This window comes from Caloenas nicobarica, chromosome 15 (assembly GCF_036013445.1).
Source record: "Caloenas nicobarica isolate bCalNic1 chromosome 15, bCalNic1.hap1, whole genome shotgun sequence".
NCBI classification, from domain to species: Eukaryota; Metazoa; Chordata; class Aves; order Columbiformes; family Columbidae; genus Caloenas; species Caloenas nicobarica.
Window position 1 is genome coordinate 9,401,782 of NC_088259.1, and position 24,559 is coordinate 9,426,340.

General features: G+C 50.9%; 1 protein-coding gene across 4 annotated transcripts; it reads left to right on the forward strand.

Annotated features, from left to right (window-relative positions):
• Positions 1 to 348: 348 nt before the first annotated feature.
• On the forward strand, positions 349 to 15,747 carry TNFRSF6B (TNF receptor superfamily member 6b). 4 transcript variants are annotated; one of them, XM_065645731.1, is made up of 7 exons: positions 349 to 450; positions 5,179 to 5,246; positions 6,316 to 6,391; positions 6,782 to 7,160; positions 8,932 to 9,129; positions 11,757 to 12,007; positions 15,671 to 15,747. In XM_065645731.1, the coding sequence occupies exons 2-7, from the start codon at positions 5,227 to 5,229 to the stop codon at positions 15,722 to 15,724; spliced, it is 978 nt and encodes a 325-aa protein (XP_065501803.1). In that variant the 5' UTR covers positions 349 to 450; positions 5,179 to 5,226; the 3' UTR covers positions 15,725 to 15,747. The 4 variants fall into 4 exon arrangements, with proteins under 4 accessions (XP_065501803.1, XP_065501804.1, XP_065501805.1 ...); XM_065645732.1 differs by lacking the exon at positions 15,671 to 15,747 and having other exon boundaries at positions 11,757 to 12,711; XM_065645733.1 differs by lacking the exons at positions 349 to 450; positions 5,179 to 5,246 and adding an exon at positions 6,082 to 6,175.
• The last annotated feature ends 8,812 nt before the right edge of the window (positions 15,748 to 24,559 follow it).

The following is a 24,559-nucleotide window of genomic DNA, read 5'->3' on the forward strand; positions in this document are numbered from 1 at the left end:
CTAGCAATAACTATTGCATGACAGAAGCTTTTAAAAAAGAGGCTGCTCTCAGGGAAAAGCAGCTCCGGCCAACGCTGCTGCTCTGCAGTCGGCAGCTTTGGGGTGATCAGAATCCTCGGTGCGGGGGGGAAGCTGCTGCCAACCAGGTCCCTGCGGCTTCTGCTGGGTGCTTGTTTGGAATCTCGGTGTTTCCTCAGCCTGGGAAAGGAGCAGAGTGGAGACTGGGAGCAGAAAACAGCAAAAAGTTCTTGAGCGGTAAGAGAATTCAGTGCTCTCTTGGGAGAACTGCAGCTTCTGCCTGTGCCACTGGAGGGAAACCGCAGCTCAGGAGATGAGATGAGATGAGCCTCGAACAGCTGCAAGAGGCAGGAAAGACTTTGGAGAGGTTTTCCTGATGGAAATGATCTGCTACGGACTGCAAAAATCCAGCAAGACTGAATCACCTAAAAGGTATGTGTGGTTTGCCAGGACAAACGTAATTATAATCAATTCTTTCCCCTCAGCTAGAGCAGTTTTTCTAGCTGTGCTTTGTCTGTGCTGCTGTTTGGGTTCTGGAGACCGTTCCTGCTTGGGAACGCTCCGTTGTCAGCGAGACGGGGCAGAGGAACTGTTAAAATACCTCAGTGTCTCCAAGACATTCGCACGTTCCTTCTGCCAGCAGTTCCATCATCTCGCCGAGGAGATTCACGATTGGGTGCCAGCGCTCGCTGAACCCCCCGGCGAGCTATGGAACACCCCAGTGTCCCCAGTGCATCTCGGGTTCGCAGATGGGGCTGGGCTGGGTTTGCTGTTAGCTGCGCACTGCAGATGTGTCCCTGCTGCCACCGTCCCTCGGTTGGGACAGACGGACCCCAGCGTGTCCCGGTGAGGGGGCAGCAGCCGCCCTGCAGGAGGTTGTCCTTGTCTGTGCCTTATCTGCCCATCTCTTAGTTATAGTTGTAATAACCAACAGAATTTAATGATTCTGTCATTCCTAACCTATCCTGGGGAGGTTTGCCGAGAAGTTGTGCCCATTGACTAAAAAATACAAAAGTCAAGCTGCTGCAACCCCAACCAGTGGGGAGCAAAGCATCTTTTACGGGGTGTTGTCCTTCAGCAGGTTTTGCTCTAAACCCAGAGGAGCTTCCTCTGGTGAGAGAGCATAATTCTGCCCCTGAGGGTGGGTGTCCAGGTCTCTGCCCTTGTAGAGCCCCAAACAGCAGCCCTGTCACCTGTTAGAGAGTGTTCATGTTGGGGATCCCAGGGTGTCCATCCTGCTGTGAGGTGGGTGCCCAGCACCCATGTTCTCTGAGCTGCCGTCAGGCTCCTGCCCCTTCCCATTTCCAGCCCCAGCTCGGCAGACGCACACGGTGTCAACCCCATGTCCCAGGGCAGGCTGCTGCAGAATCCCGTCTCGTTTCCACTCCCCATCTTCCAAAGAAACATTCAGAGGCTTCTGTGTCCCTGAATCGGTCACAACACCAGTGGGTTCTCCCGAAAGTGTTTCGAGTGCGGTTTCCTCCCACCCTGCCCGGCAATCAACCCGCATCAGGGAAGCCTTGGAGAGCAGGGTGCCCAGGAACAGCTGCAGATACCGATCGCGTGTTGGCCTGAAACTGGCTGAATTCACAAGAAAGAGAGGCAGAGAGAGTTCATTGTTTATGATACAATTATTGTCTTCATAAATATCGATATTGCTCTAAGTGGTTAGAGGAACTGATCCAAACTATTGAGTGCTCAGGGAGAGGAAAAGCTCTCATGGACACTCCTTGCTGGTTTTGGGAAGCAAATGACACATGAGTTACAGGGCATGAAGGAAGTAGATATTAATCTGGCTTTATTGTCCCTGCATTGCAGCGATATGACTATTGTCTCCAATTTTTAGTGGTGTGTCATTGGGAAAAGAAAAAACTTTTCTCACTGTTTTTCCTCAATAAAGCTTGAAAGGATTTGAGAAATAGTCCAAAATAAAATTTTTAATCAAACAAACAAAACACGAAGAAACAAACAAAACCTCCAGACCCCTCTTTTATCAGGAAAGAGATGAACTGTGTCTTTGCTTGGAGAGGTGGCTACTGCCAGAGAGCGAGAAATTTCATTGCTTTTCAGATTTTTCTCTGAATATTAGCGAGAAACCTGATTTTTCGAGAGCAGTTCTGAGAAGCGGTGCTGCTGCTGGACACCCTGAAGCTCCCGGGGAAGTGATGCCCTGGGTGGGGAAGTGCAATCAGAGCCACAAGAAGATGATGCTGAATTCCTGTTCTAAGCCCCAGCTGCAGGTCGGTCAGCAGTGAGGAGCTGCCTATCCCAGTGACCCCAGACCTGCTCGAGGGGGTTCGTTGGGCGAGTAGAACAGACAAAAAAAAGATGAATTGAGGGTCATTGTTCCACCAGACTCTTCTCTCCCTGGAAGGCAGAGGTTGCCTGGGGAAGCCCTTTCTCTGCCATTAATGTGGCATCTCACTCTCTAGGAATATAACTCTGAAAATGTTTTGTCATTGTAGGTTTGGAACAAAAATACTTGATATTGCATTGGGGTATGGTGTGTACTTGGATTTTCCTGGTGTGTTGCACCTATCCCAGTAGTTTCTGTTACGAGGACACTGGGAGTCCCACGAGCTGCCACCCAGGATGTGCCACCTACGTTGGCTTCATACAGCTGTGGGTTCCTCCAGCCGTCAGCAAGTGTGAGCGGAGGCTCTTCGGTGCCTTTTGTTTGTCAATCTAACCAAAACACTGAGGGAGATAGAGTAGATATGGTGCTGTTGAGATAAACTCTTTTGAGTAATCCTTTTACAAACATTACAGTGTGACTGTGCGTCACTTCAACAGACTCACAAGTTTGCAAAAGTCTGGGTGACCCGATTTCTGTTTCAGTTTCTTGGAAAAGTCTGGATGTGTCAGCAATGGGTCTGCTCCGAAACGCTGGGCAGAAGATCTGCACCTCCCTGGCCAGGTGCGCTGCAGTGAGGGATGTCATGCTTGATTCAGACCGGCGGAGTTTCACCCTAAAGAAACATCCTCGAGAGGATGTGCCTCAGTCCCAGGGCAGTGCTGTGAGGTAATTTAATTACTGAGATGATGCATAATGACAAAGCAAAGCCCCAGTTTGATGTAACAACTGTTACGTCAAAAGGTGTTACTAATCCTCATCATCAGGATTACTTCGGGGAGCTACAAGTGGTTGAGATAAACCAGCAGTAAAATTAAAATCCATTTGAGAGTGGCCTGTCAAAATCAGCTCATTGCCTGTTTGGTGTAGAGTGCAAATAAATGCAGCCCAGACCAAAATACTGAGCGCCTTCCACTCCAGCTACAGTTTTTTCTTTAACCATGGTGGGTAGAAACTGATCTTACTGGAGAGAGCTGTGAATAATTCCTTCTGACCATCAGGTTTTACTTCTCCTACTGGGTAGCAGAAAACTGGGTTTGATTTTCTTTCTTTGTAAATTGTGTGTTTAGCTCTCATAGGTTTAATCTTTAGTGTTAGAAATAAAGCCTGAGAGATTCGCCATTCAGGACAGGAGAGCAGAGCCAGGGACTGGCAGCAGGAGCCTGTGTGTGTAAGATAATATTAATCCAACAGATGTGACTGTTCATGGAGGGAACAAGTGTGAAAATGATGTTTCTGGGAGCACTGGGTGTTGAGAGATGGGGACAGAAGGAACCCGGTTCTTGCCGAGGAGGAAGATGCTCCTGCCCAGGGTGACAGGTCAGACCCACAGCTCGGTCATGTGTGTGACAGCTCTAAAATGTCAAGGACGCCACTCATTGCGGTCTTGGGCTTCCCAGCATAGAACAGAGTAAAAAATTTTCCAAACTGATTTTTTCTGTGGTTCTGTGTCTTGTGGTTGATACTCATAACTACTCAGCAGCCTGAGCTGAGTACTGAGACATATATGGGAATGGGAGATGCTTGAGAAAAATGCAAATGGTGAGAGCTGCTGGAGAAGCCTCTTCGGAGGATGTTGAGCTGGCTCATTAAAACATCTGTATTCCTTCTGGACAGCTGTATTCCCAAGCGCAATTCCTTTCTTGCAGCTCAAACAATGGTGGGAAATGTGTTTGACCCCAGCGCGGGGCAGGCGAGGGTGCGAGTGCTGCTGTTTGCAGAGCAGCAAGCAAAGCCTGACCTGGGAACAGCCAGGCCGTAAACAGCAGTTCCACAGAAAACGGCTTGTGGGAGGATATTTTAGACCCTTCAGTGTCTGCACACGGAGGTGCTTGAGAAGTTGTGCGTGTTAAGCAAGTGTGTTTATGGACTGGCTACTGATTTCAGACGTGTTTTTGTTCTGAACCGGCAATGCTTTGCTGGTGGGTGGTTGCTGCCTCTGTTTTATCTTGAGATAAGACAGGTGATAGTGCTGTGCCAGTACCAAACGTACCAAGTGGTTTTTCCCTGGTCCCCAGCCAGGGACAGCAGAGCCCTGCCTGACGGGGGGGGCCTGGGGGGCCAGGAACCAAGGCCATGGGGATTTGTGAGCCTGGAACCGGTGGGGTTTGTGTGATGGGCAGATCACAGCGTGCAGATCACAGCACAGTCTCTTGCCTTTCCACAGCTGGAGATGGCAAAACTGTGACATTAACCAGGGGTGTAGCACAAAAACCATCACACTTCCCAGCTGAGTGCTCTCTGGGCACTAGGATGTGATTTGTATTTAGATGTGTTTTCTTCTCTTCCATTGATTGGAAAGTTTAAAAACAAGAAAAAAGCAAAACTGTTTTCTCCACCAGCCATTTGGAACTGCAGTCTTCCCCTTCCCTGCCTGTGGAACCGTTCCCTGTAGGGGAAGGTGTCTGGGAGGAAAGGAAAGGGCAGGTTTTCAGGCACGGAGTACGCTGTACTCTTCATGGGCTCACTGAGGAGCTCTCCTGCTGTTACATCAAAGGGAAGGTGAATTCCATACTTGTTCTCCCCCCGTGCCTGGGGTATGGGGAGACCCTGCAGATGCAGCTGGAGCGGAGGGTCAGTGACTTCTCCAGCGTGTGCTGCCTTCCCAGCACGTAAAGCACCTTGCATTTGTGCCCTTGGATTTTCTCACCTTCAGTGTGAACCTGGTGAGATGGGGCGGAAGGACAAAGTACATGGGTGATATATTTGAGCAGGGGCAGCGCAGAGTGAGCAGTGCTGGGAAAGGCACTGAGCAGTGTACCTGTGAGGCTCAATTCAGTTTAAATTGAAATCCTTTGTTTTGACAGCAAAGTGTCATCTCTAAGTGTTCAAACGCCGACCTGCTCACCTGCTGGATGCTGTTATCCCATAAAAGGTAACTCTAAGTGTTTTAGTGTTAAAGTTGGAGTTAATGTGTCACCTACGGTGCTCTTGAAAGGAGAAAATCAAAGCTCAGAGCCAACTTTAGGAATGCATTACCTAACCACTGAAAACCTGGGCAGTTTGAGTGGGGTTAGTGCTCCCGGTGTGTGGGAGGTGGGATGGCAGAGCTCTGGCTCCATCCCGGCAAGAACAGGAGTGTCTGGGCTGTGTCTGGGGCCATGCTATACCCCTACCAGAGAGGCAAATGCTGTTACTGGGAAGTTATTTAGCATGTACAGAGAGTTCACAGGGGAATTTCCCCGCCTTTCCCCAGCCAAGAAGAAAAAAAAAAAAAAAAAAATCCTCAACATACCTTAAACTTGCAGCTGTGCAAATCCCACCTGCCGGCAGATAAATACACGCTGTCCGGCGCGGAGAGCTCCGCTTCTTATAGGCAAGAGCAGAAACGAGAGGGGAAGGGATGGCGCCGGGGTGGCGGGGGGAGTCGGGATGGGGCCGGGGGGGGCGCGATGGGGCCGCGATGCCGCCGGCCGCTTGCGCAAGAGGGTCTTTCCCGCGGGCCGGGGCTATAAAGGTGCCGGCGGGCGCGGGGAGCGGAGCGGCGGGAGCGGTGAGACCGCGGGGCGGGGAGCGGCTCCGGGGGACGGATGCGGTGGGACGGGGAAAGAGGCAGCCGGTCCCGGGGCGTGCGGAGGGTGGGATGGGGAGGGAGACCTCGGCTGCTCCTCCATCACCTCGCCCACTCCTGCCTCCGGGCTGGGGGGTGACTTTCCTCCCCCGCTTACGCATGTCGGGGCGATGAGTGTGTCGCAGCCTTGCACGGGTTCTCCGCCGGGCTATAAGACTCTGTTCTTGGCTCTGGGTGGGGAGAGCTGCCACCTCCCTCGGAGGAACTGCCTGCAAAGCGGAGGAGAACGCTCGGTATTTTCTAACAGCCCTTACTCACTTCTTTCTTTCTGCTTTGAGGCTGGAAGGCTGTATCGGTGCTGCTGCGGAGAGGAGCTGTGACACAGCCGCTCTCCACAGCGCCAGCCTCTGAGGAACCCTCTCTGCATCCCCAGGTCTCTGGTCGCGGTGCTCGGAGCCCTCGGTGCTATGCTGTCCTGCCACACGCTCAGTTTAAGGCATCTGGCCAAGGTAACAGGAAAGTTGGGCACACGTGCTTTGGAAAGGAAAGGGAGGATAAACGAGACTCCAGGGTTCCCTAGTCCTGTCCAGAGTACCTGGGTTTCCAAAAAAAGTTCAGAATTCTTTCTAGCTTGGAAAACTTCCCGCCTGCTTCTCGATCTGCAAAGGTCCTACTCCGAATGATGGGGAACCAGCTAGGGGGAGAAGAGGGGGGAGAATGTGCTGGAGCTGCTTTTACTGCTGAAAGAGGGAAACAGGGTTGCGAAGGCACAACAAAGTGAGTTTGAGAAGCATTGTTTGGGAAGGACACTGTGTCACCTGGGGTGACAAACGGGTGATGGGAGCACATGGGGGCAGCGGCTGGTCCCTGGTACCACCATTGCTCCCTCTGTGCTGCAGTGGATGTTCGCCCCTCTCCTCCTGTTCCTGGCTGAGCTCGGCTCCGACGCCCAACCCACCTACCAGTGGAAAGATGCTGTGACCCACGAGAAGGTGACCTGCCAGCAGTGCCCGCCGGGGACCTTCGTGTCCCAGCACTGCAGCAGGGACAGGCAGACGGTGTGCGCGCCCTGCCCCGAGCTGCACTACACACACTACTGGAACTACCTGGAGAAGTGCCGCTACTGCAACGTCATCTGTGGGGAGAGGCAGGTGGAGGTGCAGCTGTGCAATTCCACCCACAACCGCGTCTGCCAGTGCCAGGAGGGCTACTACTCCGAGATGGAGTTCTGCATCCCGCACTCCGAGTGTCCGCCGGGCTTTGGCGTGGAGAAACTGGGTGAGTACCCCAGCGGTGTGAATGCTGCGAGGCTCTTGTCGCATCCCGAAATCTCTGCTGGAGCTAAAAAACAAGGAGAAATACAATAGCTGATGATTGCCCATAGCCTGACCTGCTCCCTTTTTGCACACCGGAGCAGTGCCGTCCTTGCTGGCGTGTGAAACTGCTCCTGGCCTCTTTTCTATGGAGTGATTTGTTTGGGTTTTTTTCCCCTGTCTTTGCTTTGAAAGCCTTTGAAATCCCCCAGCATCACCCTTAGCTGGGACACAACAGTCCTGGGTACGTGCTTCACCATGCAGAGCTGGGCTGTGATTTATTCCCCATCCCTGAGCAGCATCTCACCCTGCCAGGGCTCTCAGAAAGGTCCCGGCAGCTCTTGCTTCTCTCTCAGGCAGCCAGGGAGTGGGGAATGCAAATTATCAGGACTGAAGAGGGCTGCTAATGATGCAAGGGCAGGGCTGGTGAATGTGTGTAGCTCTGGGGCTGGGTTTTACGGTTTATTATTGAGCAATTTGGAGAAGCTGTATTCAAAACATGAAATGGATACATGGGCAGGTGCCCAAACAATGAAGTCAGCCTGGTTTCAATTCACATCTGGGGGAGACTCATGAATTCAAGGCTCCATCCCCTGGTGAGGCGTAAGTCACGAGAGATTTTAGGGGAGTTATTTTTCCATTGTTCCCTGAGCACAAATTTGCCTGGTCTCCTGGTTGCCCCTGTTTGGATGTGTGCAAACTTTCTAAAAATACAAGTTGCCTATGAGTGAGTTTCCCTCTCGCTCTCTTCTGAATCACCAAGGACCAGGGTCTGTCTGGAAACCGCAGCTGAGGCAGCATCAGCAAAACCAGCGTTATCTTGCTCCGGGCTTTGAAGTGCGGAGGCTTTTGAAGCCCTTCCATGTGGGCACAGCAGAGCTCCAGGCTCCCAGGCCAGAGGAGAAATACCTGTTGTCTTCAGCTGATGCTAGTAATTGTGGTTTGGCATTTAATTTTTCTGTAGGGTATGACTGTTACAAAATGCAGTGACGCAATGGTGATGAATTAGGTCTCCTGACAATGTGGGGAAGCCCTTTGGAATTAAGCTTCAGATTTGGCTGGAGGACTGAGGAGCCATGTGAGCAAGCTGAGGCATTTGAGGAGAAGCTAATTTTTTCTTCTTATTATTATTTTTTGACAAATGGTATCTTGTGTGGGGAATGATGCATTGTGACAATGTAGAGACCTTGTTCTTAACTAGATAAATGATGAGGAGATGAAAACGTTGTGAGGTCTGCTCCCGTGGGGCTGTTCCCTCTCCTGCTGCAATCCCGCCCGCGCGGCACCGTCCCTGTGAAACAGGGGCTGACCTGGAGCACAACTTTCACCTTCTCAGCAACTTTTGCTTTCACTTGGCCTGGAGCCTCCTGACTCTGCTGTGAATCAAAGGGCTGGTTTGGCACTCGGCTGGGCCATTGTCCCTGCTGATGTCTCCTGCCCACAACATGACCCTTTTCGGTAGCAGATGAGATCTCCTCCTGGGTCTGGAGGCTGGTGACATTTTATCAGCACGTGCCGAATGCTTCAGTTTGGGAAATGCCAGGGGAAGGTGTGGCTGTTTGTCCTGCAAGTCGCTGGTTCCCAGGGGAGCTGCAGGCAGAGCTCATTTCCAAAACATCCTCCTCACGCTCCAGTGGTGTCTGGCACTCTTTGCCAGCATCGTCCCCAGCTCCTGCCCCTGCTCCCTTCCCAGCTTGTCACCCCGGGCTGATGGTCCCCTTGCCCCCACATCACAGGTACCCCCTTCGAGAACACCCAGTGCAGCCCCTGCTCCCCCGGCTTCTTCTCCTCCTCCAACTCCAGCACCAATCCGTGCCAGCAGCACCAGAACTGCTCCAAGCTGCACAAGGTGACCAACGTGCCGGGCAACAAGTACCACGACACCCTCTGCACCTCCTGCAGGCTGGGGAGGAGCAACAGCACCCAGGGGCCAGGTCAGTTCGGGGGGGATGCTGGGACCACGATGCTGCCAGGGCGAGAGCCAACTTTCTGGTGCCTTTTTTTTTTTCCTACTTAGATGCAAACTAAGGTGAAATAGCTTGTAAAAGCACAGGATGATCCATAATTAATGGTGATGATGGATGAAATATAGACTGTCTGCCTTCCTCCCCCTCCATGGTCTGGTCATGCAGGACAGGGACAGGGGACAGAGCACAACAGCCACTGCTCAGCCAAAGCCCATGCAGGCTCTGTGTGCAGCCAGAACAAAGAGCTGACGTTGAAATCCTGTGAAGAGCTGTGGTGTGAAGGGCTGTGGCACCTGCTCAGCCCCTGGCACACCTCCTGCTCGCTCCTCCCGGGCTTTCCGCCTCTTTTCCAGGAAGGTTTTACAGCCTTGTCTCGTGCAGGGTGAATGGAGCAGAGTCTGAGGTTCATTGGAGCTGAGTGTAGGGTGGATTTTGACCATTTAGGTGAAAAAGTAGAGATATGGTGTTGGCTGTGTCACTGCGATAGTGCAAATGTAGTACTGAGCCTCAGCGGAGGCTGAAGGTTGGGCAGGAGCTGCCAGATCATAGAATTATAGAATCCCAGGTTGGAAGGAACCTCAAGGATCATCTGGTCCAACCTTTCTTGGCAAAAGCACAGGGCAAAGGAGCCGGGGAGAGTGATGGGCTGGCTCCAGGGGTGCTTTGTGATGTGCACCCCAACAAGTAAGGGCTGAGAATGGGACTGGAAACCATCTCGTGGGCTGGTGTCCACTGAGGTGAGGCAGGGCAGCTGCTCTGAACCACCTGCTCTACCCTGAGCATCCAGCCAAGATACATATTCAATGTGACTGATCTGGGTGGCGACGAACCTGCACCCTTGAACTTCCAAAAACAATCAACCACAGAGGCATAGAACAGCGGGAAGGGGCTTTTGGAGTTCATTTAGCCCAACCTTTTACGGGAAAGGGAGCTTGGATGAGATTATCCAGCACCATGACCAGCCATGTCCTGAAAACTTCCAGTGGTGGGGACTCCCCCATGTTCCTGCGGAGGTTGTTCCAGTATAAAAAAACCTTTTTTCTGTCAAGACAAAGCTTGATAGAAGACCTTCAATAAAATCTTCTCTGTGATGATGGAGCAAGGAGGGTTTTTCCCCCCAGTAGCGTGCGAGAGCAGGTCTTGCCTCTCCATCCCCTCCCTGCCAGCACGGGGCTCTTCTCGTACCCAGCCTGACTCACGCCAGGAGCGCGATCCCAGCGGAGAGAGGAGGCAGAAAGATCTGTTGTCAGCGGGACACGGTCCCGGGGGACAGGCAGGTGCCAGCAGCACGTGTGCTGCCCTTCGTCAGGCAGCGGTGCCCGCGGCCACACCGGCGCTTTGCCTATTTATAGAGCGAGAGGAGCCGCTGAGCAACGGGAGCCCAGGGGTATTTTTAACACTGGTTCATGGTGATTTCACTCCGCAGGCGTGCAGGCACCTGCCTCCCTCCCCACTGCAATCGCAGCAGCAACACAATATAAACCCCGCACCTGCAGGAGAGACAGAGCCTGACCTGCCCCATATAACCAGTGATGCCCTTCCCAGTTTACGATGGCATGAAACTGGGCTGGTCTCTCCCTCGTTGAGTCATCATTTGGCCTGGAAAACTCTTTCTGTCTTCATTCCTTGCACGGGGCGAGCTCCAGCAGAGCTTTAACCAGCCGGGACTGGGTCTGTCCAAAAGCCCCAATCTGGGCTGTGCCTGGGGCTTGTCCTGTCCCCACATGGAAAAATCTGCATGGGAAAACAGAAGCTTTCAGGAAAAATAACGTGTAAATACTTACTGCAATTACTTCAGTTTTTCTGGAGTTTCCCTCTTCCCCTACTGCATGGAAAAGGTATATTTGTAATTTTCAAAATTACAGGAACTTTTACACATTGTTTCCTAACTGTCCCATGCAGGATGGGCTGCTGCTGGGACCTGGCCTTCAGGGCAGCTGGCTGGCAGAGATGGGCTTTGGCCACCTAACAATGCCATGTTTGCTGTTTTCCTCCTCCTCCTTCCTTCCAACCTCACTTTTTCCACTTGCAAAATGCTTGTTTGGACCTGCTTGTTCCACCACACACCTGCGGCAGCACGAGCTGGCTGCCCCTGACCTAGAGAAGGGATGAGCTGCTGCAAGAGAGACGCTGCTGCATCCTGGGCAGGGACTGGAGTGTGTGCGGACAAATGGCTCCCAGCCCCTGTTCATGGGTGTATGTGGCTGTGTGAGCTAAAATACTCTCCCCGATCTGGAAGGTGTGTTGTGAGTGGTACATCACCCATCCAGGTTCGTTAGGTTGGGACTCCCAGTCTAAGCCGCAGCCCGAGACCAGTGCCCAGGTGAGGACAGTATCAGGGAATCATTGACTGGTTTGGGTTGAAGGGACCTTCCCAGCTCCCCCAGTGCCCCCCCTGCCATGGGCAGGGACATCTGCACCAGCTCAGGTTGCTCAGAGCCCCGTCCAGCCTGGCCTGGGATGTCTCCAGGGATGGTTCATCCACCGCCCCTCTGGGCAGACGTCCATGGAGAGGCTCAGTGGGGCTGTGACCTGCTGTCCTAGTGTCCCTTGGTCACCTTCCCTCTGACCTCCGGGTGGTTTTCTCCCCCCAGCTCTAGCAGATGATGACTGTGAACAAGCCATGATAGACTTTGTGGCGTACCAGAACATCCCCATCCGGAAGCTGAAGCGCCTGCAGCAAATCCTGGAGCACTCGCCGAGGAAGCAGGTGCCGGAGAACAGGGCGGCCGAGCAGGAGAAGTTCAGGGCTTTCCTCACCCGCCTCAAAGAAGGGAACTCCGAGGTCAGCAAGGGGCTGCTGGAAGCGCTGCGAGCTGCCAAGCTGCACTCCATCGAGGAGAAGGTCCGCAAGCGCTTCCTCCTGTACTGAGAACACAAACTGAACTTTTTGGGGCGGTTTTGTTTTGTTTTGTGTTTTTCTTCTGTGGTTTCATTAATTTATTAATTTTTCTGAACGTAACTTGAAATGCAGCGTGGAGATGAGCGATGGGGCAGGGCTGACGTGCTGCGGTGGGTCCGGCTCTGCCTGCGGCCGTATCGCTGCCCCCGGGATGGGATGCGGCGAAAGGATGCAGTGAGGGGGATGCTGTGAAAGGATGCAGTGGGGGGACACTGTGAGCAGCCACATCCCTGCACCGGCAGCTGCGGCAGCTCCCGGGGGTTCCCTGGGTGCTTGGCCGCTGATTTTCCAGCACTCAGTGAAGCTCAATAATTTATCAGAAGAGAAACACGCAGCCAGGGTCATTTTTTCTGGGGAAGAACCCAGCTCCTCTTTTTTAGACAACTGTCTGGCTTTGTTTTAAACTGTCTAGGTTTGGTTTTGTTGGGGGTTTTTCTTAGTTATTTAACAGTATTTCTGACAGAGGATTCAGTTGCATTTGTTTGTCGTACTCTGTTTTGAGAAAGGAGCTGACTACTGAGAAACACTTTGCCTGTAGAATGCCCTGAAGTCACTGGTACAGCCGGCTTGAAATTTATTTCTAAACTACCTGGTTTTATACTGTGTGTCAGAGATGTTTTCTAAAGAAAGAAACCAAAGAAGTTATTTTATTATACAATACTCTGTCACCAGAAGTCTTTCCTGATCTCATTTGGAGGAGAGAGGCGGTGGTGCGATCCCAGACCGTCTCCTGACTTTGCTTTATCCCTTCCCACTTTCTGCACGTGTTTCACCCCGTGACCACGCAACATCCCCCGTCCACGGGACACCACCAGCACCCAAACCAGCCCCGCGGGCCACGGCCGGGCTGGACGCTGCCCGGGGCTGCTGAATCAGCAGGACTCGTGCTGACGGCGGGTGGGTTGGGTTTTATTTTTAAGCCTTGCAGATGTCATTTAGGGAAGTCAACAAGGGTGCCCCTCTCAGGTATTTTCCAGCCTGATGACACAGAGCCTGCATCTTCTGCCTTGAATGAACTGGGCTTTTTTAATAACTTTTGTAGCTGGGTAGTTGCCAGGAATAGCTTGTGGTTGGAAAGAGGGCTGGTTTACCCCGACTGGGAGCTGCTGAGAGCCCCAAAACACGTGCTCTGTGGAAGTGTCCCCACGTTGTCCCCTGTGCAAGGATGACTGATGTGACCGAGTCCAAGAGGGGATTTTAACCTCCCCTGGCTGCCCACAGACACAGCCTGGGCTCGTCCTGCTGCCATGGTGAGTTTTTCATCCGTGGGGGCTGGATGAATGGGGCTGGCCTTGGGGGCAGCTCTTGTCTTTTGGCTGTTTTGGGGTCCCTGGGTATCTGCTCACTCCCGTCTGGTGCTGCAGACCTGCAACAGGGGGTCCCAAGACCTGCAACCAAGGGTCCCAGGCTTGCAATTAGGGGTCCCAGGCTTGCAACTGGGGGTCCCAGACTTTCAGCTGGGGGTCCCAGACGTATAACCAGCTCACCCCGGGTTTGGGCTCTGAGGATGAAGCAGCTCAGTGATCCTGTCGTTGCCCTGGGTCAGTTCAGTTGGGGACACAGAGAAGCAGGTGGCTGGAAAGCAGCGGAGGGGACCCCTCACTTGTACCTCTGCATTGAGCCAGGACTAATTCTGGTGATCCCCTGGCAGCTTTGTCAAGCCTGGCCTTGAGATCATACACAGGAGGCTGCACAAGGACCAAAACTCCCCCATGCTCAGGTATCACCAATTTATTTGACATTGTGAGTGCTCTGTCCCATCTGGACATGAGCCTGGACAGGTCTTTGACCCTTCAGATGCAGCAGATGCTTTTGCAGACTCGCTCCCACCCCGAGGTTTGCAGGAGCTGCCGTCCCCCCGCTGTGACTCCCAGGGGTCGAACACCCCCAAGCACAGCTGGTGTGGGAGCGAGGAACCCCCCAGGTCCTCCCCACCCCCTCTCCCAAAAAGTGTCACCCTGCTGAGCCCTGTGGCCCTCCCAGCACTGAGCGGGGGTCAAACACATCTGGCCCCTCCTTGGAGGGGACACAATGGGCACCTGTCACCCCTGTGCCAGGGTGCAGCGGGGACCACAAACCTCAGCTTGCTGCAGCAGGAGGATGTTGGACACCTGGGATCTCCCAGCCCGGGTCAGAGGAGCTCGGTGCTCCAGGTTCCCACCGGTGCAACCAGGACAGAGGGGCTGGGGACGGCAGGTGATGCTCCCCAGCTTGGCGCCACCAGCATCACTTGCTCTTCCAGGACATCCCATGAGTGCCCGTGTGTCATTATCTTGCTCTGCCAAGGTGGTTTTGACCTGGCAGTGCCTCAGTGCATGTTTGGGTGTTGGTGTCTCAAAATATTGACCTTTATCTGGTAAATATTGACCTTTATCTGGTTAATATTGACCTTTATCACAGCATCCAAACACCCAGCACATGAGTCCTGCTGGGGTTCCAGGAAATGGGCTTTGCTGGAACAGCCTCCAGAGCCCAAACCAGGGCTGGTGGTCACAGCCCAACCTCAGGCTGATCACAAGTTTAATTAGTTGATAAGGTGAAATAACTTAAGGGGATAAAAACCCCTTTTGGTTTTCACTGAAGTTTCTGAAGCCTGGAGAGAGAAGAGGAACAGTCTTCCTGCTAATTTAAATGGCTGTTTTCCCCATCAGCTGTGGCTGAGGCCAAGTACACGGTAACATTTAAATGTGGATGTAGCTCTCTCCCGGGGATGACTCAGATATTTATTACACCGAAGATTATTTCCCCAAATGCGATGAGCGCTACATAAAAAGCCCAAGCTGTTCCGAGTTGGGCTTCCCTATCACCCAGTGCTGTCGAAACAGGGAGAAAAGAAAACAACCAAACAAACAAAAAAAACACCCACTCGTTTATTTAAGCGCTGAGGCACAGCCGGGTGTTCCGCCTGTGCCACGGGTGACTCCGTGGGCAGGTGTGGCCGTGACTCAGGTGCAGTGGCTCCTCAAACCCACGAACCCCCTCGGCAGGAGCCGACTTGCCCGTCGCGAGGGCGGTTCGGACACGTTGACACTTTAACGCGAGAAGAACGCGGTGTGTGCTGGGCCAGCGCCGCAGGGCTTGGAACTGGGTTAAGTGGATGCTCAACGTTAGTTTAAGGAGTCAGAGGGGGTTTTCTAGTGAGGTGACACGTAGGCGGCTCACCCAGCGAGGCTGCAGGTGCAGGCAGCCGGCATCGCGGGATGAAGCGGGGGGGATTTTTGGAGGTGTGCGGAGTGATGCAGGGGGATGCTCAGACTCATAATCCTTGTTGAAACAGCCTCCAGTCACCCTCAGCCCTGGGGTTACAACACCCTGGGGTTACAACACCCTGGGGTTACAACCGAGTCAAACAACAGGTAGATTCACCTTTCTGCGGGCAGATTCCCCCCATTTTTTATTTTGCTGGGGGTGGTTCTTCACCCCCTGCCCTCCTGTGGTGCTCGGTGCTGGGCTGAGCCCCCCAGACACTGTGGTAGAGGACTCAGGACTGCTAACGCACACCAAACTTGTTCAAATTTGCCTGTCGCTGTTCCAAGGAGGTGCAAGTTTTATTTTCTTTTGAATCATGCATCTTCTGTGGGTTTTTTTTTTCCTTTCTGATCACAGGTTCTTTCTTCTGATTGCAATCCCGGCGTTGCACACTCAGGCTTCCCCTGCTGAGACTCGTCCCTCGCTGCTGCTCGTGTCGTCCCTGCAGGACCCGGCGATGGGACTGAGAACGAGCCGTGCCCGGGAGCTGGAGCTGGAGCATACAGGGCTCAGCTTATGTATCCAAGCTGGGGGGCCAAGGGATGTGACTGGAGAGATGACCCTGATCCAGGTGAGGAATCAGGTGCCAACGCTCAGGACAAAGCCACCACCGCAGCACCGGGGATGCTGCCAGACCCAGACCCGCCACGATGCAGCGCTGGTTTTCACCCACCTGCTGCTATTACCATTTTCCAGTCCTCCTGCTCTGCAGGAGGTCTTTGTGTATGTTTATTTCTGTCTGAGCATCCCACGGCTTTCGGGGGTGACGTCTCAAAACAAGTGGAAGTCGCATCCCTGTTTTCACAGAAAACGGTCACCGAGGTGCTCTGACCCACTCCGTGTCACACAGCACAAGTCTGACAACGTAGGACCTTAAAACTGTGGCTGTATGCAGTATTTGTTCCCTCATTGGTTTTGACCTTTTTTTTTTTTTAACATGGGAGGCAAAGGGAAGCAAAATTCCCATAAGCCACCTGATAAATTTCTATGGAAGGAATACAAGTTATTATAAAAATGACATGATCAATCTTTTTTTTGTTCAAATATTTTATGGCAAACTAAATTTTCAAGGAATTTTTAATGTGTTTTTTTTCCATACACATTTTAGAATCCTAATCTTAAACCAAACAAAACCACAAAGTCTTCCTGGGACTACTTTAGCATCTTAGCAAACATTAAAGGAGCAGAACAACTCCAACTGACAGCAAATGTAATCGATTTGGGAAACGTTCCGTTTTGGCAGTGTTATCTTTATGGTTGGACTCGATAATCTTAAAGATCTTTTCTAAACTATTATATTCTATGGTTTCTGTGTCACCGGGAAAAGCGCTGGTTGTGCCACGGCCCCCAGCTCGGCTCCGGCAGTGTCCTCTGTGCCACCGCCGGGCTCAGTGCCGCCGGGCTGGGACCAGAGGGTGCCCCTCTCACCTCATGCCCTCGTTTCTTCTGTTCCTCAGGTTATAATTCCTGTTCCCATCTGTGTTCAAGAGCTTTTGATGGTGGGACATCCCGAAGAGCAAAGGCGGGGGACACAGCACGTGTCACCCGTTCCCAGTCTGGGCCAGTTGGACACGGGGGACACGAGGGGTGAGGACCGGGCAGCCCCGCGGGGTCGGCGTCAGTTGGCACATCAGGTGAGGAGACGGATTTTCTTTTAATGAAATGAGAATTTTTGCCTCGTGTCGATCAAAACTAGAATGTGTCTGATAAGTGCTTTTAACGAAAATGTGAAAACCTCAGTGAAAAACATTAACGAAAAGGAAACTGGTTTGTCGATATGATTCTAGTAAAGAAGCACAAACGCTTTGGCAGCCGGATGACCGGAGGGTCCCCGCTCCTGAGCTGTGTTTGGCCTTGGGGTGCCGGGGGACTGGGGGTCTCTCCCTTTTTCCCCAAATGTTCCTTCTTTCCCTTGTGTAAAATGTGATGAGCTTCCTGGGTTCCACATTTTGAAGGTCTTCAGAGCTCTTTGCAGCAGGCACGTTCCAAAAGAGCAGATTATTGCTGCTGAGAGCAGGTGACAGGACCTTTCATCCATGATCTCCCTGAGCAGAGTCGGTTATTCGGGAGAATTCACTGCCCAGCAGATTTGATCGGACAGCACTGCGGCACCGAGTCGAGAGCTACAAAGGGAGCTAAAGAATTATTAACATGACATTTTCTTTATTACAAAACCACTTGGATCCGGTTTCTTGTGGTGGTTACCCTGCACAACAGCGCGGTTTTCACTGATTTCCAGCATTTGCTTCCAAGCAAGTGCTGGGAGGACAGATTTTCCTTTGCAGAGGTGCTTGCTTTTGTCTGGAGAGGTTTAATAGGTCACTTGGAGGAATTTGTGCAGAAAACAGGGTCACAACTGAGGGACATTTCTGCTGTTTGTTCAGCCATTGTTTGGGTCCCTGAATTTGCTGCCAGGATATTTAGTTTATAATGCTCAGGTCTGGGCACTGCCAGCTCAGCCTGGATAAAAATCAAATATATTAGTAAACCTTCTGGTGATTTTTTTCTTACATCAGTTTTCTGAGAAACATGGTCAGGGAGCTTGGAATGACCCCGGCTATAATATCCTTACACAACAGCCTTGCTCTTTAGAACCACAAGCACTTTATGTATTTCGATCTGGGTCAACAGAAAAGAGTTTTTCCAAAACAACTGTTTGTTTGCTTTAAAAACAATGGCAATTTCCAGCTTTCTCCCAGTGTTTAGGGAGACGGTCAGAACAGCCTGCTGTGCCAAAATGACTAAGCAGTGTTGGAAATCGGGACCTTGTGCCATATTTACGTGGAGGAGAGTCAGGGTTGTGGTTCTTGCGTTTTGTCCCTCATCACCGCTGACGGCATCGGGCACCCGAGGCAGCGGGCGCCAGCGTCCCGGGCTGGGTTTGGGGCTTCTCTGTGCTCTGGCCAAACGGAGCTCCAGCTGTGCCCTGACTGGGCTCTGACAGGGGAGAGGAGCCGGAGACTCGATGGTTTTTCTATGTAAGCACCAGGAACGACAACTTCCCGGCAAGTGCTCCGGGACGTGAGTTGAGCGAGGGGGACCTGGGGGGCCCGGGTGCTGCCCCCGAGGCTCAGGTGTGGGGATTTCGGGGTGTTTTGGACTATAAAGCATAAGGGATCAGAGAAAGGTTTGGGGAGCTCAGCTCGATGTGCTTGGTCAGCCTCAGTCAGATCACACAGGTTCTGGTTTCTGTTTCTGTCTCTGTGCTACTGGGGCTCAGGAGGTGATTTATTGGATTTCTCTCAGTCTTCCCAGAAGTTAAGACACGGACTCTTTAGTTGGGAAACTTAGGAGATAAGAATAGGAGTGTACAAGTGTACATTCCCCACTTCATGACTCTGAACCTGAAAGAACAAATCAGCTCTGGCAAGACCAAACCCAAGTTCTTCTTTTCCCCCGGTTTCACGTGTTGTTTGCTGACATGACGTCACGCAGGAACCACCTCGCCCGTGATTCAGCATCTCTGGTCACAGATCCGCTGCCCTTTGAGACCAGCAGCTGTTCCCGGGCTGCCGTGGATGATCCTGCGATCCTGTGATCCCGCGGCAGGGGATGAGCTGTCAGAATTTCCACCGCGCTGAGGACGTGGGAGCCGAGTCCTTGCGGGGCCGGGGCTGCGTGGGATCAGCTGCTTTCGGTTCGGTGTTGTCGTTCCCCTTCCACGGGTGACCGGCTGCTCCCGCCTCCGGGGCAAAGATCCGCTGCTAAAGCGGGGTGTGTGATATAGGAGTATTGTGCATAACTGCAAATATCTCATGCGAAAATGAGCTTTGTGTCAGAGGAGTTTTCAGCAGGGCAGGACAGCCCCTGGTATCTCACAGGTCACCTCATTCCCCCGACACAAAAACCCGTCTGAGCTGTGGCTTCGGTCACAGGACGGGGACCCCAGTGAGATCCCGGGGTGAACAGAGGGGCTGCTGGTGTTTTTGGGTTTGGCTGTTACTGTCTAACGGGGCAGGTGGTGAGAGGTGCTGTTTGCAACACCAGTTTCTGGGAACAATGAATTCCTTATTCCTCTTTATGACTGTCTTATAAAACCTTTTTTTTTTTTTTTGGTGGGAGTCTGACTCAAAAAGTGTTGCTAAAGGAGATCTACAAGATGAGGTGCTATCAGGTTATTTGATTTCTGAGAACTAGCAGAGGAGTTCCTGTCTATGAATTCAACTGGAACACAACAGGAACAACTCTATGTTTCTGTTTTGGGAAAACATATGAGGATACGCTTAATTTTACAGTGAATGTCTTAATTTTACAGTGAATTTCATTTCTCCTCGGGGCGGTGTTTATGGGACATACTGAACACAGAAGTCATAGGGCTGCATTGGACCGGAGGCTGGACTTAGTTACTCCAAACTTTTAGCACGACATCCCTTCAGCTGAGGGATGTATGCTCTAAATCACAAAGTTTTACTAAATGATGATGCTTTTTGTTGTTGTGGTGAGCGCAGCAGCCGTGTGTAGCTGCTCGCCCATGTCCCCCCTCCCGGGACAGCGGCTGCAGGCGATCCCGTCTGCGAGGAACAGGGTTAAACACTTCATCCAGGAAGGGTTTCGTTTCAAGGAAAGGAAGCTTCACCCTGTGTGTTCCAAAGCAAATATATCGACTGCCTCATCTTCACAATCACTTTTGATAGCGTGTGGCAAAAAAGGATGTGGGGGGAGTGGTGATGAGCAGAGGACACTGCTAACGAAATGGAAATTTGGAAACTCATTTGCAATAGGCAACCTTCAGCTTTCAGACAGTGCAAGCGAGAAGGAATGAGGAGATTCCTGCCTCCAGCAAGTGATTTTCATGTGCTTAAGAATAAATGTCAGACAGAATTCCACAACTGAGTAATTCATTGCAAAACGTTCCTCCTCCTCTTGTTTCCACTTGACGAGCACCTCGTTTTTGGACGAAATTTAGGTCATTTTTTCCCCAGTGATGTTGCATGCTGTGCTGGCCAGTTTTCAGTCATTTTCCTACGGGAGGGTCTGACTGCTTTTAGAACCAATTTGTTTCTTTCTTTCATCAGAAAATTTAATCAGCATCCCTTCCACGGCAACAGGTGTTGTGGGTGAAGGCTTGTGAGATTTAAGTTGTGCCGATGAAGTTGTAGGAGAGCAGATACTACTGCCAGCTGAGCCCAGACCCTCCTCAAGTGGTTTTGGGTATAAAAAAGCCAAAGCGTGCATAGACAAACTAATGGAAACCCCCCAGGAGTTGTCGTGGAAGCTGCTTTTACCAGAGGAGCAGAAAAACAACTCTTGATGGGATTTCAAAAGCGCAAGCAACAAAACCAAAGGGCACCACTGCCCTCAGGGAAATGCCTGAGGTCTGGCAAACAAAACACCGTGTTGAACAGCAGGAAGGCTGCGTGTGGGATTTCCAACTTGTAAAAATTCCAGTGCGAAAAAGCACCTGCTCTTGTTCCCCTGCATCCTGTGTCCTTAGCAGGGCCAGGCAAAGGGCAGCAGCAATTCCCAGCTCTCCCCGGCCTCTGATCTCCCCGGAGAGACATTCCAGACAAGTTCTAAGAGAAAACTGGGTCAAAAAGTATTTCTGAGCTGGCATCCAGGCTGTAACCTGTCTCTGCGGCAGAGGCAACTCAGCCTGGTTTTCTCGATTGTCCAAATCGCTTTTGGGAAATCTGCAGACAAACACCTGGGAGCAACGTCTTTCAATCTCTGAAAACGTTCCCAAGACTGAAGACAAACTCAATCTGTGGTGCTTCTTTTGGTAAAAACTGAGTCAGAATCCATTTTCCTTTATGTGTGGATGCTGCTGTGGCTGTTGGTCAGTTACCATCTACATTAATCAGATTTTTTTTAATTTAAAGGGATAATGGTCAAGACCACTCTGCCTTTCTTAGCAGATCCCTCTAGGCTTTCTCTCTTTGAACTAACACCACGTGCCAGCAGAGAACTCCCAAGGTACTATGTGAAAGAATAATGAAATGCCTAAAATCAATTCATAACCCTGAAGTACTTTAATCCAGGTTTTTCAGCTGAGGGCTGTTGTAACCTTACACTTCCCAAAGCCACAATGAGCACACCCTTCTGGAAACCATGACTAACCCACCAGCCTCCTGCCCCGCTGAAACATCATCACTGATAAGAAGCAAAGTTCCAGACTTGCAGGAAAGCGCCCTTCTGCTGGAGATCGCAATCAGTGATGTGTAAAGGCAGATCCTTACCTTAATGAACTGATGGACGTGCATTGTACAGCTGATGTTCTAGAATGTGTCAGCAGTACATTGTAAGTAGGATCCTAAGGAAGAAGAGACTAAAAATAACTTGATTAGGAATAAAACAATCCTAGAGCTGGAAAGGATATTAAATCCACTTCTCTATTAGGGGCTAATTTTAGTTTAAGAGTGTTGGAAGGATGGCAGGGGCAAATACTCCATATGTGTGCTCTGCTTGGTTCTTCACCTTGCCCTGGAACAGGTGGTTCTGCCAGAGCCTTAAATAAGACGCTGGCCTTGGTTCGAAGCTGCGTCAAGTTTGTCCCGGTGCATCCCCTGGGTGTGTGGGACAGGATGCCACGGTGAGCGGGATAACACCTGACATCAGCATCACTGAGGAGGTCACGGCAGCAAGGCCAACACGGCACCATTGGATGATGTTGTACCAACAGAAATGGCTGTAACTCCATTATTTTGTGTCCAAACGAAGAAGAAATTGCCGCCAAGGGGATCACACTGCAATTCAGAGAGCACTGCAAGGCATTAGAAGTGGGATTTGTGGTTTTTTTAAGGAATGCTCTTGCCTCCCGCTGCTAACAACTACCAAGTGTTTGCACAGCAGGGAAATTCCAGACGCGTGAGAGGAAGTTACATCTTCTGCCAATGTTCAAATAAGGCAAGTAGAAAAACTACCGTGATCACTCGACAGTTAGCTTTATCTCAGCGTAAAGCATGACAAAAGTGATTACTAAGTGTGGATGATGAATCTGTTTCACCTTGGGAAGATAAAGCAGCTCTTCGTAGAAATTAATCACTGTAACAAGACACAGGCAAAACAGGCCCATCTCCCATGTAGCAACCATCTGAAAACCTGATTACGTTTGAAATCCTCAGAAATGTCCCCACTTTGGTAGGAGGTCTGGCAGAGGAGGGTACTTGCAATGCAAAACCATTTTAAATAGAAGTCTGTGCTTCCTGTAAGGACTTAAGTAAAGCACAAGTCTAAAATATGATGTTATTGATTAAATTACAGACTGAAATATAAAATAGCTACCAGCATGTCATCTTAGAGTGTCCCAGCAGGATTAATTTTAGTGGAGCTTATGCACTGACTACCAGTCCTTTTCAGAAGCTTTTCCATGTCAGTTTGGTTCCGTTGCACTGGCCTGGACAGAGGCATCATTAGCACAATGTTCTGCTCATAGTGACCAAAGCTGCCATAAAACCAGCTGAAGGAGTCAGCAGTGCCCCTGTGCAGCATTTATTGCCATACAGAGCAGATGCAGCCCAAGCCCAGCCGACTGAGCAGCACTCCAGTGTCTTTGTGCTCCATATAAAGTAACTGCACATGGTGCGCGATCAGCGAGAGCCCGGCCCAGGTTGTGCTTGAACAGTGAGATCTTTATCTTGCACCTGTTGGCTGATCAGCCTCAATTCCTGCATCACCGTCATGCTGCAGCACGGAGGACACACCGAAACACTTTATCGATTGGCTCAACCGCTTCCCTGCTGGGCTTCCCCAGCGCTTGGGAAATCGTTCCCCAGTATCAGGTAGGTGCACCTCATCTGTAATGCTGGAAAAATCTGACTGCAACGCTCTTTCCTAAACAGGCTTCGGGAGCCAAGCAGCTGCATCTGTCTGGCCCGTCACATAGCCGCTGTTACTGCTCTCAAGCTAACTTTGAATGATATCAAACTTTTCATTACCAGTTTCAGAGTAATCCTCCCTGATTTTTTGTGGACGTCAGAGGATGCTCATACTTATGTAAAGACGGCTGATGCATCTTTTTGGGTGAAGGACTTTGCTACTCTTGAGAACTTGGAATTCTGAAGTCAAAACGTTTGATTTCATTTAAGACCTCCTGCTGGTGTGTGCCACAAAGCAGTCTTGGTGTCCAGGAACTTGTGACAACAGCTATGGCCCCAAGCTCCACTGTTTTTTCCTCTCCCTGGTCTCCTAGGGAAAAGGGAGAGATCTGAGAAGAACATGTGGAAAACTTGGAAAACCCCTGGTGTCCCATTAAACAGACATTTCAAGTTACTTGACTGAAGTGTTTTGTCTTTCAATAAGGCATTGTTGTCCACCAGTAACTGTTTTACAACTTCAGTTTAATTGTTAAGCACCAACCCTGCCAACTAAAACAAAAACCAAGCCCAGAGGTACCTTGAAAACACTCAGACTCTCAGAGATGGCCAAGTGAGAGACATTTCCACTGGGTATCCAACACTTCTGTACACTTGAAACCCTCAGCCCCATGCAGCACCTAGAGAAAGGTGAGTGATCCTGGAGGGACCCTCTGCACCCACAGAGCGTATAACAAACCTGAGATGGTCACCAGGTCTAAAGGAGCCTCACGTCATCTCTGGTGTCTGCGTTAGATCTAGTGCAGTTTAATTCTTCTGGGATATGGCGCTGACACTGGCACCACTCAAATTCAAACTTGGGTACAGTGTTATAGCACTTGTTCTGACAGCAGCAAGACTTGAAAAGTATTTGACGTCTTACCTGACAGTTTGTCTCGCCTTCTCCTACCCTAGTGTTACTAAGAAGTAAGATTCCACTCTTCAGCATGCAATTATTTCCATGGACTTCATGTTCCTAATGACACAGTCCAGCTGCCCTCACGCTTTGACCCAAATGTGAGGGAATGAATTATGTTCCCTCAATAAAAAAAAAAAAAAATCTGTGATGAGTTGCACACAGAAAATTTAGCAAAAAGTTCTTTGACAGATGCCAAATAACTTATCTTTAAACAAACACTACTGTCTAACTTGCTCAAATAAAGCTTGGATAATGTTCCCTTAGTTATGTGAGCAAACAGCACAGAACAGTCACCAGTAACTACAACATGCAAAGAGCAACATTCGCTGCCAAACCACTGCAAAATACATGTGAAAAAGAGATATTTGGAGAAACACTAGTGATATGTCAGCAGAATTACTGGCTGGGTAGGCTACATAAGAAGTGAGCATTATATGAATTTGAGAGGTGCCTTTCTGTTCTTTCCCACTTTTCAAAAAACCAGAGAGCTGCATACCACTATTTCTGAACATGAGTTGTTTCAGCAAGAGAAGTTCA